Raw genomic sequence first — 17,182 nt, 5'->3', positions numbered from 1 at the left:
TTGGTATATGTGAACGACATAACGGAAGGGATAGACTCAGAAGTGTCCTTGTTTGCAGATGATGTGAAGTTAATGAGAAGAATCAAATCGGACGAGGATCAGGCAGGACTACAAAGAGACCTGGACAGGCTACAAGCCTGGTCCAGCAACTGGCTCCTTGAATTTAACCCTGCCAAATGCAAAGTCATAAAGATTGGGGAAGGGCAAAGAAGACCGCAGACACAATATAGTTTAGATGGCCAAAGACTGCAAACCTCACTCAAGGAAAAAGATCTGGGGGTGAGTATAACACCGAGCATATCTCCTGAGGCGCACATCAATCAGATAACTGCTGCAGCATGCGGGCGCCTGGCAAACCTACGGATAGCGTTCCGATACTTCAGTAAGGATTCGTTTAAGACTCTGTATACCATCTACGTCAGGCCCATACTGGAGTATGCAGCACCAGTTTGGAATCCACACCTAGTCAAGCACGCCAAGAAATTAGAGAAAGTGCAAAGGTTTGCAACAAGACTAGTCCCAGAGCTACAGGGATTGTCCTATGAAGAAAGGTTGAGGGAAATCGGCCTGACGACACTGGAGGACAGGAGGGTCAGGGGAGACATGATAACGACATATAAAATACTGCGCGGAATAGACGAGGTGGACAAAGACGGGATGTTCCAGAGATGGGACACAGACACAAGAGGTCACAATTGGAAGTTGAAGACTCAGATGAATCAAAGGGATGTTAGGAAGTATTTCTTCAGTAATAGAGTAGTCAGGCCATGGAATAGCCTAGAAAGTGATGTAGTGGAGGCAGGAACCATACACAGTTTTAAGGCGAGGTATGATAGAGCTCATGGGGCAGGGAGAGAGAGGACCTAGTAGCAATCAGCGAAGAGGCGGGGCCAGGAGCTGTGAATCGACCCCTGCAACCACAAATAGGTGAGTACACACACACACACACACACACACGCTAGAGCCTAGAAAATGACGTAGTGGAGGCAGGAACCATACACAGTTTTAAGATGAGGTTTGATAAAGCTCATGGAGCGGGGAGAAAGAGGGCCCAGTAACAACAGGTGAAGAGGCGGGGCCAGGAGCTAAGACTCGACCCCTGCAACCACAAATAGGTGAGTACAAATAGGTGAGTACACACACACACACACAAGAGAAGAGTGGTGCAGCACCTAGAAAGGAAGGAGCTTATCAACGACAACCAGCACGGTTTCAGGGACGGGAAATCCTGCGTCACAAACCTACCGGAGTTCCTTGACATAAGAACATAAGAAAGAAGGAACACTGCAGCAGGCCTATTGACCCATGCGAAGCAGGCCCATGTCCCCCGTCCCCGGATTAGCCCAATGACCTACATAGTCAGGTCACTTCCACTTAAGGAAGGAGCACGGCATCAGACCTAGTAGCACAAGCTAGTCAGGTTCAACTCACACTCACCCACACCCACACATGTATTTTTAAAACTACACAACGTTTTTGCCTTTATAACTGTACTCGGGAGTTTTGTTCCACTCATCCACAACTCTATTACCAAACCAGTGCTTTCCTATATCCTTCCTGAATCTAAATTTTTCCAACTTGAAACCATTGCTGCGAGTTCTAACTTTGCCGGAAATTTTCAGCACGCTATTTACATCCCCTTTAATTATTCCTGTTTTCCATTTATACACCTCGATCATATCCCCACTATTTATTTATTTATTTATTTATTTATTTATTAACAATTTGAGCACACATACAGAGGTACAAAAAAATACAGATAAGAGCAGCATGCCAAAGCCACTTATACTATGCATAGCATTACGGGCTGGCTTAAAATTAACTTAAGATTAACTAAGCAATGATGAAATCAGTGATAAAACATTATTGTAAACAGATAACTATAAAGCACAAGTGAGTATTACAAAGACAGGTCATATGGTTGCATACATTGCTGTACATTCAGTAGAATGGAGTATTCTGTTAGGTAGTGTATTTAAAAAATATTAAAGTTAGATTGGGTTTTAGGTTTAACATTTATGTGATATAATTGTGAGAAACATTTAAGATATACAATTTATAAGGTTCAGTTATTCAGTATTTATTTGGTTTTGGGTTAGTAAGTGATCTTTGAGAAGAGACTTGAATTTATAAACAGGTAGTGTTTCTTTTATATTTACAGGTAATGAATTCCAGATTTTAGGGCCTTTTATGTGCATTGAGTTTTTGCATAGTGTGAGATGGACACGAGGAATATCAAAGAGTGATCTGTGCCTTGTGTTATGGTCATGTGTTCTGTTGAGGTTGGCAAGGAGATGTTTGAGGGGAGGGTTAATATCAGAGTTAAGTGTTCTATGTATGTAATAGGTGCAGTAATAAGTATGGATGTTTTGTATGGTGAGTAGGTTTAGTGTATTGAATATTGGTGGAGTGTGCTGCCTGTAGTGAGAATTTGTTATCATTCTAACTGCAGCCTTTTGTTGGGTAATTAGAGAGTGCAGATTCAAGGCCCTCAGTCTGCCCTCATAGGGAAGATTTCTGATACATGGGATCAACTTTGTCATCCTCCTCTGTACGTTTTCCAGTGCATTTATATCCATTCTGTAATATGGTGACCAGAACTGTGCAGCATAATCTAAATGAGGCCTAACCAAGGATATATAGAGTTGAAGAACAACCTGAGGACTTCTATTATTTATAATTCTAGATATGAAACAAAGGATTCTGTTAGCTTTATTGCAAACACTAATGCACTGTTGTCTTGGTTTTAAATTGCTACTAACCAGAACTCGTAAATCCTTTTCGCAACCAGTAGTATTAAGATCTATATTATTTAGTTTATATGTGGAATGGTTATTTTCCTGTCCAACATTTAGAACTTTGCATTTGTCTATATTAAACTGCATCTGCCACTTCTCCGACTATTGCATTAGTTTATTCAAATCATCCTGGAGTGCTCTAGTGTCCTCATTAGAATGAATTGGATGGCCTATTTTGGTGTCATCCACAAATTTGCTTATGTCGCTATTTATTCCCTCATCTATGTCGTTTATGTAAATTGTGAACAACAACGGGCTCAACACTGACCCCTGCGGAACACTGCTTGTGACGTGCCCCCATTCTGACTTCTCCCTATTTATGTAAACTCTCTGCTGCCGATTTGTCAGCCATGTCTCTACCCAGGAAAAAATTTCTCCTCCTATTCTGTGTGCCTTAAGTTTATTCAATATCATATTCATTACCATGAACTACCTCCTCAAACACCTTAGTGAAAAAAGTTAGTAAATTCGTAAGACAGGAACGCCTCTTTGTAAAACCGTGTTGAGATTCAGAAATCAATTTATGCCTATCAAGATGGCTACGAATTGCTTCCGCAATTATTGATTCCATAAATTTTCCCACTATGGAGGTAAGGCTTATTGATCTATAGTTCAAAGCTAAGGACCTGTCACCTGCCTTGTAAATAAATATTACATTTGCCATTTTCCACTTATCAGGCACTATCCCAGTTTGTAGTGATATTTTGAAAAGATTAGCCGAAGGTATACCAAGTTTCTCTTCACATTCCTTTAACACCCTTGCAAACAGCTCATCAGGGCCTGAGGATTTGTTAGGTTTCAATTTCTCTATTTGTCTGAGGACCATGTCACTAGTTACCATAATCGTGCATAGTATATAATCGTCCTGTTCTACATAATCTATTATTTCAGGAATTTCGCTAGTATTTTCCTGAGTAAAAACTGAGAGGAAGTAGGTATTGAGAATTTCACACATATCCTTGGTCAGTGATCTGACCAGAGTTACTCTTAAGTGAGCCTATCTTGTCCCTAATCTTACTTCTGTATACCTGAAAGAACCCTTTTGGGTTAGTCTTCAGATCCCTTGTGACCTTAGCCTCATAATCCCTTTTTGCTTTTCTTGTTTCTTTTTTTATTTCTCTCTTTAATTAAATATATTGATTTCTTAACAGCCCATCCCCTCTTTTGATACGCCTATATATGCTTCTCTTTTGGCCAATGAGATGTGTTAATCTATTGTTCATCCATTTGGGACCATTTTTGTTAGATCTAATTTCCCTACTTGGAACAAAAGTTGTCTGGGCAGCTAGAACTATGCTCTGAAAAAGTCATACTGGCAACAAAGATCACCTACCTAAAAAACTTTTGATAAAGATTTCTCGCAAAAATACTGACGGTTGTGTCTACAAGATTCCTAGTAAAATATGTGATAAAGTTTTTTACGGTCAAACTGGCAAAAGTCTTGAACAACATAAATATGGCATTAGAGATGGACAAGATTTTAATGGTCTGTTTTTCATGGGTGAGATTTTAACCATCCAGTGATTTTCAAAAGGTTGAGAAAGTTGTATCAAGCAAGTCCATGGTCGACAGGAATATAATAGAATCAAGTTTCATAAAAAATACTTTTGAAAATAATAGAATTCGCCGGGAATCGAACCCAAACCCTAATTATGGGAAGTGAGCGCTTTTGCTACCAGTCCACGGGACATCGTAGCCTGCTGGGAGAGGGAGCCAAGTGTCACAGACCTGATTAACTATCACATGCCAGATGCCCAAGGTTCAACTACGTATTTTAAGAACCAGCAGAACGAGCCGACAGTCTTCCATAAGTTTGCTCTAAAATATATCAACCTTATTATTTAAAAAGGTGGCCCGTTAAGCCAGCGGAAGACCTCGGTCAGATGACTAGAAGCTCTAGATGCAGGTTCATATCACTAAGACCCACCTCAGGAAACACTTATCCTGTTTCGTGATAAATCTTACCTAATCTAACCTTTGTTATAAAGGAACAACAACTCATTTTTGTGGTATTAATTTTCCTAAGTAATTTCCTCGCAAATTAGCTTCATAAATCAAAGGCATATAACAAAAAATTGCTACTTTTCTAGATTCAAAATTTTTCGTAATTGATAATCATGCATTTTATGGATTTTTTTTTCATCAGGGAATAACATATTCAGGGTTATGAACTTTTTCCACGATTATTGAAAGTTCTTCTCATATTAAATGAGCAAATGCCTATTTGACAACTAAATATTCTTCTGTACAGTTCACCAGTTTTTCCGTTTATCATCACTAAAAGGCCGAAACAATTCCCATTGCATTAGAAAATGCGGGATCGACACCATGCCCAGCCCTTCTAGGGTAGGGTAGGTGCCTGAGCCCGAGCTTGTAGCTCACAAGACTGTCATTCCCATTAGTCCCCTTGGGGCGAGGATGGCAGACCAGAGAGGCCTAGCTTGTTGCTAGGCCTGGGGACAGTCGGTCCCAAAGATGAGGAGGTACTTGTGCCTCCTCCCATGGCAGACTTAGGTCTCAGACACTCCCTAAAGAGGGAGCCAAGGCCGGGCCACCACTTGGAAAAGGCCCGGGCCAGGAGAATACCGGCGAATCTTTATTAATAATAATTAGAAAATGCAATTGTTATCCGTACAATACTCAAATGTTGGGTATTAAAGAAAATGGAAAATGGATATACTCAAGAAAAAAATTTATTGGCCTCTATCTCGTCACATCTTCAACTGTTTAAGTAATTATGGTTTCTTCCCCCCACCCCCACATGCTTACAATAGCTGTATTGCATAGAATAGCGTGAAGGATTCAGGAATCAACGGCGAGGCTCTGGGAGAACAAAGGCACCATGGGGGAGAAGATTAGATTTTAGATTTTGCCACCGAAGTAGCTAGTTTACTGTGCACCCCATATCCACCCTATGGACGGTAGCGCAAGATCATATGTATACACAAAAGGCCTAGGAACCGGGCCCAAAAAGGGTTACAGGTGTACATATGGATTTATATCTACATATATACAGTTCACTTATCTGTTACAAGCAAATTTAGGAAATTTGCTTAGTATATCTGGTATCTCATTTTCATTAAGAAGATATCTTGACATGTCACATAGGTTATTATACTGTCTGTCTCTGTATTCCTCAATAAGTGGACAACTTAGCAGATAGTGTTCAAGACTGACCAAATGCCTGATCACATAATTTGCATTTAGTTTGATCATCATCTGTGTGTCTCCCAAACTGCCAGAAGTACTTGTAACCAAGCCAAAGCCTGGTCACTACAACATCAGTCAATCTGTTCACATTGAAAGTTGCTCCATAAACATACTTATCTATGTTCATGTTATCATAGTGGGTTATAGATCTATTCAGGCTTCTAGCTGCATTCCTATTCCCCTAATAGTATTCCTAATGCTAGACACAGATATTCCAAAGTTATATTCTACATTCTCCTTCAGGGTATTTTTCTTTTCTAACGTATCAGCTTTATTATGGAGTAGTCCAATGTGTGATGGGATCCATAGCAATTGTACATTAATTCCTTTGTCCCGGATTTTTGAGTATCTATACCTGGCTTCTCCAATGAGCATGTTGTTGGAGTCATTATATGAGTCAAGAACCTTCAGTAATGACATAAAATCAGTAATGATGATAGAGTCAAGCTCAGTCCCATAAGTTAGCTTTAGCGCTATTAGGATTGCAGTTATGCCTGATTCAACAAATTTATTATCGTTCTTATCTAGGGAGGTGGCAACAAGAGCAGATGCAGCCCTGCCAGAAGACTCCTGTTTAGATCCATCAGTGTATATAACTTGTGATAACTTATTACTGCCAGTTAGGCGAGAAATTTCTTCTTGAGCAGTTGCTTTAACAAGTGATTTAAGGAAGGGATTACTAGCAATGAGCTTCTTGAGACTGACTTGCGGGTATGTGATATTAAATGAACGCATCTTCAATGGAGGGGTGAAATGCTCTTGCTATCTACAGTGGTGCAGTTCATGCAGGTTATAAAACTTAATGTAACTGTACGTTTTCACAATCCATTTAGATCTGTGTGTATTTACTTCTAGACATTTAGTAAGACTCATTGTGACAGTGTGTAGTTCATTTCTTAACATGGTTATTATTAGCTTGGTTATTACCTCAAATAATAATAACAATGTTTTTATTGACTACAAGTACATGTACATGGTATACAGACCTTGCTGACATCAATGGCATACTACTGTATAGAAGCCCCTTGTTATGCTGAGCATTTCAGACAAATTAGGTTAGTTTTGTCCCAGGATGTGATCCCCCCCAGTCGACTAACACCCAGGTACCCATTTTAAACTGATGGGTGAACTGGGACAGAGACAGCAGGTGTCTTGTGGAAACACGTCCCTAACGTTTCCCAGCCGTAATAGAGGAGATTCGAACCCCGAACCTCAGTGTGTGAGCTGAGTGAGTTAGTGATCGAGCTACGGGACACCATGGAGACAATCGTCTAGGGCAAAGGTTTGACAGGTCTAGCAAATGCTGGAACATCAAAATTTAACTTACTGCAGCTAGATATTTAAGACAGTCCTGAGAATTTATGAAATTATCGGATTTAAGATTATGTATAACAGCTTCTGTTTTAAATGTATTTAGTATGAACAATCCTACGCTATTTTTATATACCGAAACATTATCCTGTTTTATAACTGAAGATACTAAGATATTTCTTAGCAGCCAAGATGAACTAGGAACTATGATTCCGGCTTTCAAAAATTTTTGCATGGCTATTGCACACACACGTGTGGTTCCATATGGCATCAGATTCTTGCGCTGTTTGTAAGACTATCGGTGTTGTGCCAGTCTAATATCAAGGAGTTTACATGTCTGCTCATTAAAGATAAATTACTTCCGCTGCCCCTCCTTCCCCCCGACTTTGTAAACACCGCTTACACAGTTTTTTTGACGAATTCTTGATCAACCTGCTCCTAACTGCCCTTGAGTACTTGAAGACTACTTGTATGCTGAATCTTTTTAGGTCAGTCGGTGACGCAGATTCTCCTTGTAAGGGAGAGCTTCACACGGCGAGGGTCTGGATTCGATTTCCACCCAGGGTAGAAACACTGGGCGTGTTTCTTTACACCTGTTGTCTATGCTCATCCATTAGTAAATGGGTACCTGGGTGTTAGTCGATTGGTGTGGGTCGCATCCTGGGACACTGACCTAATTTGCCCGAAATGCTCAGCATAACAAGCGGCTTTCTATATAGAAGTATGTCACTGATGTCAGCTAGGCCTGTATACCTTGTACATGTACTTGTAGTAAATAAAGATATTATTATTATTATTATAACCTGTGGGACTATCCTTGGTTTAGTTTTATAGTAAGTCTTTCTAGCAGCTTTCAGAGTATTTTCCACAAATTCTTTAGGATACCGTAATTTTCTTGCAATATCAAAGATTTTCGCAATTTCATCATCGAGAAACGCCGGGCTGCAAACTTAACCAAACCTCACTTAACTTCACCTAACCAAACCTCAATTAACGTAACGTATTCTCACTTAACTTTGTCAACCTAACTTTAACTAATTACCTTCACCTAGCCTAACCTAAGCTAACGTTCCCTAACGTAACCTCGCTTACATAACCTCACTTAACATAATGTAAACTAACCTATCCTAATATTAACTAACCTAACCTCGTAACTTAAATAAAATGTTCCAGGCTCCTAAAGGCTGCTCACACTGCTGTCTAGGGGTTATAAAATTACTCTTAAAACACACCGAACCTTGGGCCAGCATGTACTCGTATATTAAACAATATTAATTATTATTAAGAAGGAAGGACATAAAAACTCACGTATACAAAAATATATATAATATTGTTAATAACTTATATACAACTTATAACTACTACAAAAAAACACCACACTCCAATTCACACACTGCTGCTAATTAGTTAAAACAAATCATCAGGGAGGCACCATGACATACACACCCCCGTCTCCACTTCTGTCTGGAAGACTAATTACCAGCAGGTAAAACAACATACAGTACTCTCGCATAAACAGGCCTCTGCATACTAGGGCCTTACAAATAAACATGAGAGCACTAAAATAACATATAAAAAATAACTTACAAAAAACACCATCCCTACTAAACACTTATCGTGATGTATTAAGACATCTTGTTATAAGTGTTGTGCTCCGCCGACTGATACTCCCCACACCTCATCTGCTCCTGTCTCCTGGCCACTCTAACTGCCCGGGAATAATGAGCGTTCGGGTTCAGTACAAACCCGGAACTATGTTACACGGAAAATGACATATGGAGCGTTATTTCTTATATAAATATTTCTTTACAGTACTCCATAATACCTCACCCAACAAACCTAATGAAACCTGACGTAACTTTACCTGATCTCATCTAAGCTCACTGAACATAGCTTAACCTCGCTGAGTTAAACTAACCTAACTTCACCTAAACTAATCTAATCTCAGCTAACATAACCTAACCTAACCTAACCTCAAAAAAGCTAACTTAACCTAACTCAAAAAAGCTAACTTAACCTAACCTCAAAAAACCTAACTTAACCAAGCCGACCTCAATTCACCTAATTTAAATTACCCAAACCAAACTTAATCTAGCCTAATCCTGAGTGACCTTGCCTTTCTTAATCTGGCCTGAGCTATCTCACTTAAAGTAACGTAAGAACATTGAGTAGAAGAGGCAGAAAGGTTTGGGAGCGTTGATCGTGCAGAAACACGCGTACTGTTATGCATTAGGAAACGGGAACACGTTAGACACATTGGACAAGTTGGACAGCTTCACTGGCACAACAAGTTGCTGATGTCACTCCACCTTCACACCATAATTAATCCGGAAGTTAATATTCAGCCGTGAATACTGAAACGCCATTGGGCCGTTTAGGCTCTCTAATTGGCTGAGTGTTGGGCCGCAAAGCTCTTTGATTGGCTAAGTGCCGGGCCGCCGAGCTCTCTGACTTATTGAAGTGCGTTGCCCGAGATGAGGAGGTGGAAGAGGCACCTTCAAGAGTAGGTATGATCAGACCCTGAAGGCCAGAAGTCAGTGAAACCACTCGATAAGTGTAAACACACACACACACACACACACACACACACACCTAGAAGCGGCCAATGAAGAAGCGGGGCCAGGAGCTGTTGCTCGACCCTTGCAACCACAACTAGGTGGGTACACACACATACACGATGTGGTGTAAGCAGGATCCATATATAGTTTTAAGAAGAGGTATGATAAAACTCATGGGGCAAGAAGAGTGATGTAGTAGCGACCAGTGAACAGGCGGGGACAGGAGCTGAGACTCGTCCCCTGCAACCACAGCTACGTAAGAGTAGGTGAGTACACACACACACACACACACACACACACACACACACACACACACACACACACACACACACACACACACACACACACACACACACCACACTGGACACCATAAACCTTTCCTTTCCCCTTTACATAAAATTATTTAATCTGTCACTTAATTTCTCACGTTTTCGACCCTCTGACAGGTGTTGAATGAGACATATGTGACGAATGAAACACATGGTTTTCTTCATCGTGGAAACGTTTCGCCAATCAGTGGTTTTATCAGTCAAAAGCAGAGAAAACCTCTCATCGGCAAATCGTTTCAACAGTAAAGATGCATAAGTGTTGCATAAGTGTTGCATAAGTGTTGCATAAGTGTTACACAAGTGTTGCGTAAGTGCTGCATAAGTGTTACATAAGTGTTGCATAAGTGTTGCATAAGTGTTACATAAGTGTTGCACAAGTGCTGCATAAGTGTTACATAAGTGTTGCATAAGTGTTACATAAGTGTTGCATAAGTGTTGCATAAGTGTTACATAAGTGTTGCATAAGTGTTACATAAGTGTTGCATAAGTGTTGCATAAGTGTCTCATTCGCAAGCTTGCCGGTTTACTAAACCATTTATATGATAACACTATTACAGGTGTGCAGGAGGACCAATAGTCCCTCATACAGGGAAAGATTTCTCTTCGCCCTGGAGGAGGAGGAGCCGCCCCTGCGTGCCCTGGCCTTCTACATGTACGCTTCTGACAAGTTCACCAACACACTCATCGGTGAAGCTCATCTCAGACTCAGCGATGTCGACCTCTCTACTCCCTGCGCCCTCGTCCTGCCCCTCACTGACATGGGCCAGGTGGGTGGGTGTGTGTGTGTAGCTACAGGAGCAGAGTTATGCTCGTGGTGACTTGTCTTCAGTTATGTTTTCCACTATATAATTCCTAATATTTGCAGTGGTTAAACCCTTACTGCTTCCTCTTTTAAATCATTCTACCGGACTACCACTCTATGAAATAAAAAAAATAATCACCTATCCCTTCGACTCCATTTTTATCCTAAACTTTTTTTCCTGTGGCTTGTGTTGGCCTTGTTGCAAGTATTAAGATATCTTCTTTTATCGAGGGTTTCATGTTCTTCGATAACCACATACGTCTTAGTCACGTCTCCACTTTTCTTGTTATCAAAGAGCGTGGAAAACTTCAGTGTTGGCAACTTTTCATCGTGGTAGTCTGTGTGTACCTCTTCGATCTTTCGTAGCTACCGTATTTTCCTGCATATAAAGCGCATGATCATATGCAACATATAAGACTATGTTTGCAAGCAGTTGTAACGTAACGTTAGTAAACAACTGCAGAAGCGTATCTCAAAATTTTCTCCTTGACTCTGACCTCCAGCATGTAAGACGCGGGGTAATTTTCCGAGGTATTTTGTGGGATAAAAGTGCGAATTATATGCTGGAAAATACGGTAGTTCGCATTTTGTAGGTATGGACACTGCGCAACTGATGCATATTCTAAATTTTCTTTTTGGCCCAAAAATATGTTGTAAATAGATGTTTTTTTACCATTTCCCTGTCCACATATTTTTCATAAATTTTACAGTGTGGGAGTGTAGCATCTGAGGTTTTCACAACCTTATTTCTTTAATCTTCCAGTGACATTTTTAAAATAATAATACCTGGTCTCTGCCTGTCTGTCTGTCTGTCTGTCTCTCTCTCTCTCTCTCTCTCTCTCTCTCTCTCTCTCTGATGAATTCATTATTTTCCTACGGAGCCTAGATTTTTCATATGATTTGAATTTTTTCCCTCCCATTTCCATTACTTATCACTGATCATCATTAAATTCCATCATCCATCTATCATTTCATTTGTTTAATTTATCTCAATCATCCTGCAGTGTTTGACAATCATTTTACTGTTTATTTTAAACTAAAATTTTTTTGCATCATCCGCAAATACATTCATACAGTTTTTTCTTCCTTCTGCTAAGTCGTTTATATAATTTATAAATATTATTGGATACACTTTCTCTTTTAACTGGTCTAAGTTTCCTCTCAGAAAGGCAAACTTAGCCTTTTGTTCCTCCAATATTTTTACTTTCTGAATTAGTCTTTTATGTGGAACTCTACGATGAATCATCCCTGGAGTATACCTGGAGGGTGTTCCTCGAGTCAGTGCCACCGCGGCCAGGTTCATGACCAGGCCTCGAGGTGGCTCGGGGCCTGATCAACCATGGTGTTATTCCGGTCCGCACGCAAACTGGGGTACGAACCACAGCCCGGCTGGTCAGGTACCGGCTTTAGTTTCTTGTCCAGCTCCCTAACTGTTTCGTAATAGTTTAATAGATTTAATAAACATGAAATATTAGGCTGGAAACCGAATCGTTCACCAGTTAGAAAATCGTGCTCTCTGAGTGTTATGTCCACCCTCCCGAAATCCCTTTTTACATAATTTTTTTATTGCACTTGCTAGCGAAATTCGCTTATAGTTGAAAGGGTGTCCCTTTAGCTCGGTTGGTAGCGCACTCAGTAAACACAGTGAGTATCCATGGTTCGATCCCTTGTACGGGTGAAAACATTGGGCATGTTTCCTTACACTTGCTATCCCTGTTCACCTAGCAGCAAGTAGGTACCTGGGTGTTAGCCGACAGTTGTGGGTCACATCCTGGAGGACAAAATTAGCCCAGGTCGCCCTAAATATTCTGCATAACCAGGGACTTTCTTTCTAGTATATCATTAATGTCAGCTATGTCTGTATAAGTAGTATCATGTGCTTGTAGAAATAAAGATTATTATTAAAGCAATGGTTCCCTAACTTCTGTCGATCGTATACCCCTTGACGTTACATTATCAACCACTATTAACGATTCTTGAGTATAGGTCTGGTAGCGGGAATGGTTGATAAGGCTTCGATTGCATCTTACTTTATTGGTTCTTGTACACAGGCAGTGTGCTTAAGTGCCCAGGGACCCAACTTGCTGGATCCCCTTCTGTGAGAGACAAAGGAGTACACTTGTTGTCTCTAGGTTGAGTTGGCGGCAAGAGAGGCATAGAGAGCGTAGTGCAAGCTGAGCTTGGCAGACCTATTGCCCTGCTAGATGTCAGCACTGGTGATGCAAAATATAAAGGACAGCCTGAAGCAAAATATAAGACCAACTGGGCATACAGTGCTCGGCCACCTACTCATAATTGTCCTCGACCATGAATGACTGAAAAAAAAAAACTCAGTCACTCTCTCTCCCAGGAACAGGGCACAGAACGCAAAATAAAAACAGATATATACATGTGGACATGGACAAAAAAAAAACTTCCTACAGGCAGAGAAGAAAAAAAAAGGGTGTGCTAAAACATTGTGGTCCAAGGCAGCGAGCCTCGGAGGCATCACTGCATCCCTTCCTGCATCTGGACAGATACTGCAACCTCAGGAGACATCCCTGTAGCTGAGCTATGGCATATCAGGATACGGTCTCGTCTGGAACGGTGAAGCAGTCATCATGGAGTAGTCGCTTCAGGGTTCACTCAACTGGGGCACAACCTGCTGGTGCCCTTGAGTGAGGCATCGTCAATACTCAGCAACTGGGCAGGACTTCTGGCATGCGACTTAGGAGGATATTTCTCGACTGGTACTGTCGCTGGGCAGTCACTGCTGGGAACGCAGTACAGCTTAAAGGTGTCGACGAGAGTGAGTCATAGCAGGAACAACTCAGGCACATAACCTGGGAGTCGCAGCAGCTTACACCAAAACCGGAGTGAGCTAGCAAAGTGACATCATACTGTGTGCAGGATGCTTAGTGAAGCCATGACACGAATCAGACAATCGCCTTTCGACAGAGGGAGGCTGCGGCTTGATGATGTCTTCCTCTCAATCAGAGTTGAAGTCAGAGCAGAAATTAGACTGAGCATCCCCAGACTGAGTCTACTCATAACTGTACTCTAATGGTCAGGAGGTGGAGAGACAAGTACGATTCAGAAGTGACATCTACGAGAGTGACGAGCATAAGAAATTTCTATTCATGTGGGCTCGACAATCGTAACTGACACCTGGACTTATTAGTGTCAGGTCTCAAACGGTCACAGTGGGATGACATGGTCTGGGCTCTGACCACTCTGTGGTCTACACACACATCTGGGCTCAGCCCACTTAACATCGGGGACACACGTAAACTTGCACACCCACACTGCACATGCAGTTACTACATGACTTGCACTAGCAAATGATGCTTTTCTGTGCAAAACTCGATACTAAGGCATTCACGAACATGTGAGAACACTAGTAAAGGTACACTGATTAAGAGGAATTAACACGTCACACACACACACACACACACACACACACACACACACACACACACACACACACACACACACATATATATATATATATATATATATATATATATATATATATATATATATATATGTGTGTGTGTGTGTGTGTGTGTGTATATATATATCTTGAGCAAGGGGCTAGTAACCCCTTCTCTTCTATAAATTACTAAATTTAAAAAGAGAAACTTTCGTTTTCTTTTTGGGCCACCCTGCCTCGGTGGGATACGGCCGGTTTGTTGAAAGAAGAAAATATATATATATTCTCTCAATAGTTTGGGACAATAGTGAGTACAAATTGCTCACTATAAAACTATAACACTGTTGATGTGACATCATGTGGTGATGTCAGGCGTGACATTGAGAGTGATGTCGTGTGACACCAAGAGGTGACGTCAGAGCAGACGTCCTGGTGTGATGTTGGGCAGATGTCCAGGGTGACGTCGGATGACATCAGGCAAACGTCCCGGGTGACTTTTGGTAGACGTCATGGGTGACGTGGCGAGATGAGGTCATGGGTGACGTCGAGATGTCCTGGGTGACGTTTCGGAGTGACGTCGCGAGGTGACGTCGGGCAGACGTCATGCAGCATGGTGACGTCGCTAGGTTGCATCCTGGAGTGACGTCGGGCAGATGTCGCGAGGTGACATCAGGCAACATGGTAAGATAAGATAAGATAACATTTCGTTCGGATTTTTAACCCCGGAGGGTTAGCCACCCAGGATAACCCAAGAAAGTCAGTGCGTCATCGAGGACTGTCTAACTTATTTCCATTGGGGTCCTTAATCTTGTCCCCCAGGATGCGACCCACACCAGTCGACTAACACCCAGGTACCTATTTGCTGCTAGGTGAACAGGACAACAGGTGTAAAGAAACGTGTCGAAATGTTTCCACCCACCGGGAATCGAACCCGGGACCTCCGTGTGTGAAGCGGGAGCTGTAGCCACCAGGCCACCGGGCCACACTTGGTGACATTAGGGGTGATGTCATGCAGTGTCCTGGGGTGACATCGGGCAACAGACAACATCATTTAGTTCGCTCCACATGGCTAGTAAATCCATATGGCTTACAGATCCACACGCGGCTTCATAAGAAAACAGCAGAGAGGGAGTAGTGGTGGAGACTAGTGTTATGGTAGGAGCGAGGTGGCGTATGGCGAGGCGAGGAACTCCGGCCGCTTCCTCCTCCCTACCCACACACATGGAAGATAGTACAGATTCTACCACACTGCGCGCAGAAAACACCACACAACTCACCTCTGACTTGCTGAAAAAGCTGTACTGAGCTGAAACAACAGCAGTAACAAACAGGTGACGCTGAGCATGTGACTGAGAACAGCGTGGGATGCTGTGGAGTGGAGGCACAGGAGACGCCACTAAAATTTCTCGAAGAAATTCCGCAAATTTCGTCCTGGATCCTGCTAATCCTGTCTGAATGATGAGACTTGCAGACACGACAGGATAACTCGTAGAGAGACGGATGCTGATTGTACCACGCGATGAAGTAGTCAACATCTTCATGCATTCTTCCTCTCTCCGGGCAACGCTGCTGCGACCAACGCTGCTGCGACCAACGCTGCTGCGACCAACGGTGCTGCGACCAACGCTGCTGCGACCAACGCTGCTGCGACCAACGCTGCTGCGACCAACGCTGCCACCAATATTAACAATTCTTGAGTACAGGTCTGGTAGCAAGAATGAATGATAAGGCTTCGGAGGCATCTTAATTTATTGGTTCTTGTACACAGGCAGTGTGCTTAAGTGCCCTGGGTCCCAACCTCTGCTGTGCCCCACTGCGAGTTAGAGAGGAGCTCACTGAGGAGCTGCTGAGTTGGCGGCAAGTGAGACAAAATATAAAGGACAGTCTGACGCGAAATATAAACCCAGTTGGGCATACACTATGCACCCCTTTGATCAGATGTGAAAAATAACTTCCTTTAAATATATGCAAAAAGAACAATGAACTCTAAAATTTTAGGTAAAGGCATTGTAGGAAATAAAAAACTTGCGATGCAAAAGCTACGTTTAAATAATAAACTTCATCCAAACAACTATATACATCAAAACTACGAAGATTTTCAAAATTCGTTAGAAATATTTTCGTATTAATAAAAAAACATACTTGTTATTTTAAATAAAGATGATAAGTTTAACATAAACTGCAAACAGTTAATCCTGGAAAAAAAATATTGACATGTTTTGGTCAGAGCTGCGCCATTAAGTTGCTCTGGGTTGACTGCAACTCGGCCGCTTTGTAGTTTTACTTCCAGAATATACTGAAATATACTCTGATAAACTTTTATGTAAGAATACTGGTGAAATTCTTTTATTAACGAAGTTATCAGTATTTGGGAACTTTAATTAAGCTCGTCCGTAAAATGTCGAATTTAATATATAAATTTTAAAAAATCAATGATGATAATATTTTTTTTATTATTTATTATCACACTGGCCGATTCCCACCAAGGCAGAGTGGCCCAAAAAAGAAAAACTTCACTCTTCTCCTGATAATCTTCTCCATGATTTTGCATACTATACATGTCAGTGACACTGGTCTGTAGTTTAATGCTTCATGTCTGTCTCCTTTTTTAAAGATTGAGACTACATTTGCTGTCTTCCATGCCTCAGGTAATCTCCCTGTTTCGATAGATGTATTGAATATTGTTGTTAGGGGTACACATAGCGCCTCTGCTCCCTCTCTCAGGACCCATGGGGAGATGTTATCTGGCCCCATTGTGTGTG

The 17,182-nt window shown here is 41.6% G+C and overlaps 1 protein-coding gene across 2 annotated transcripts in view; it reads left to right on the top strand.

The window, feature by feature from the left end:
* LOC128684099 (pneumococcal serine-rich repeat protein) overlaps nucleotides 1-11,099 on the top strand; it is a 540,854-nt gene extending 529,755 nt beyond the window's left edge. For both annotated transcript variants that reach the window (XM_053770234.2, XM_070089985.1), the window contains exon 8: nucleotides 10,764-11,099. In XM_053770234.2, the coding sequence (XP_053626209.2) occupies nucleotides 10,764-11,024 (261 nt within the window). In that variant the 3' untranslated portion in view covers nucleotides 11,025-11,099. The remainder of the gene's footprint in view (nucleotides 1-10,763) is intronic.
* The last annotated feature ends 6,083 nt before the right edge of the window (nucleotides 11,100-17,182 follow it).

This window comes from Cherax quadricarinatus, chromosome 3, assembly GCF_038502225.1.
Source record: "Cherax quadricarinatus isolate ZL_2023a chromosome 3, ASM3850222v1, whole genome shotgun sequence".
NCBI classification, from domain to species: domain Eukaryota; kingdom Metazoa; phylum Arthropoda; class Malacostraca; order Decapoda; family Parastacidae; genus Cherax; species Cherax quadricarinatus.
The sequence above is the reverse complement of the archived record's forward strand: the minus strand, read 5'-3'. Positions and strand labels throughout refer to the sequence as shown.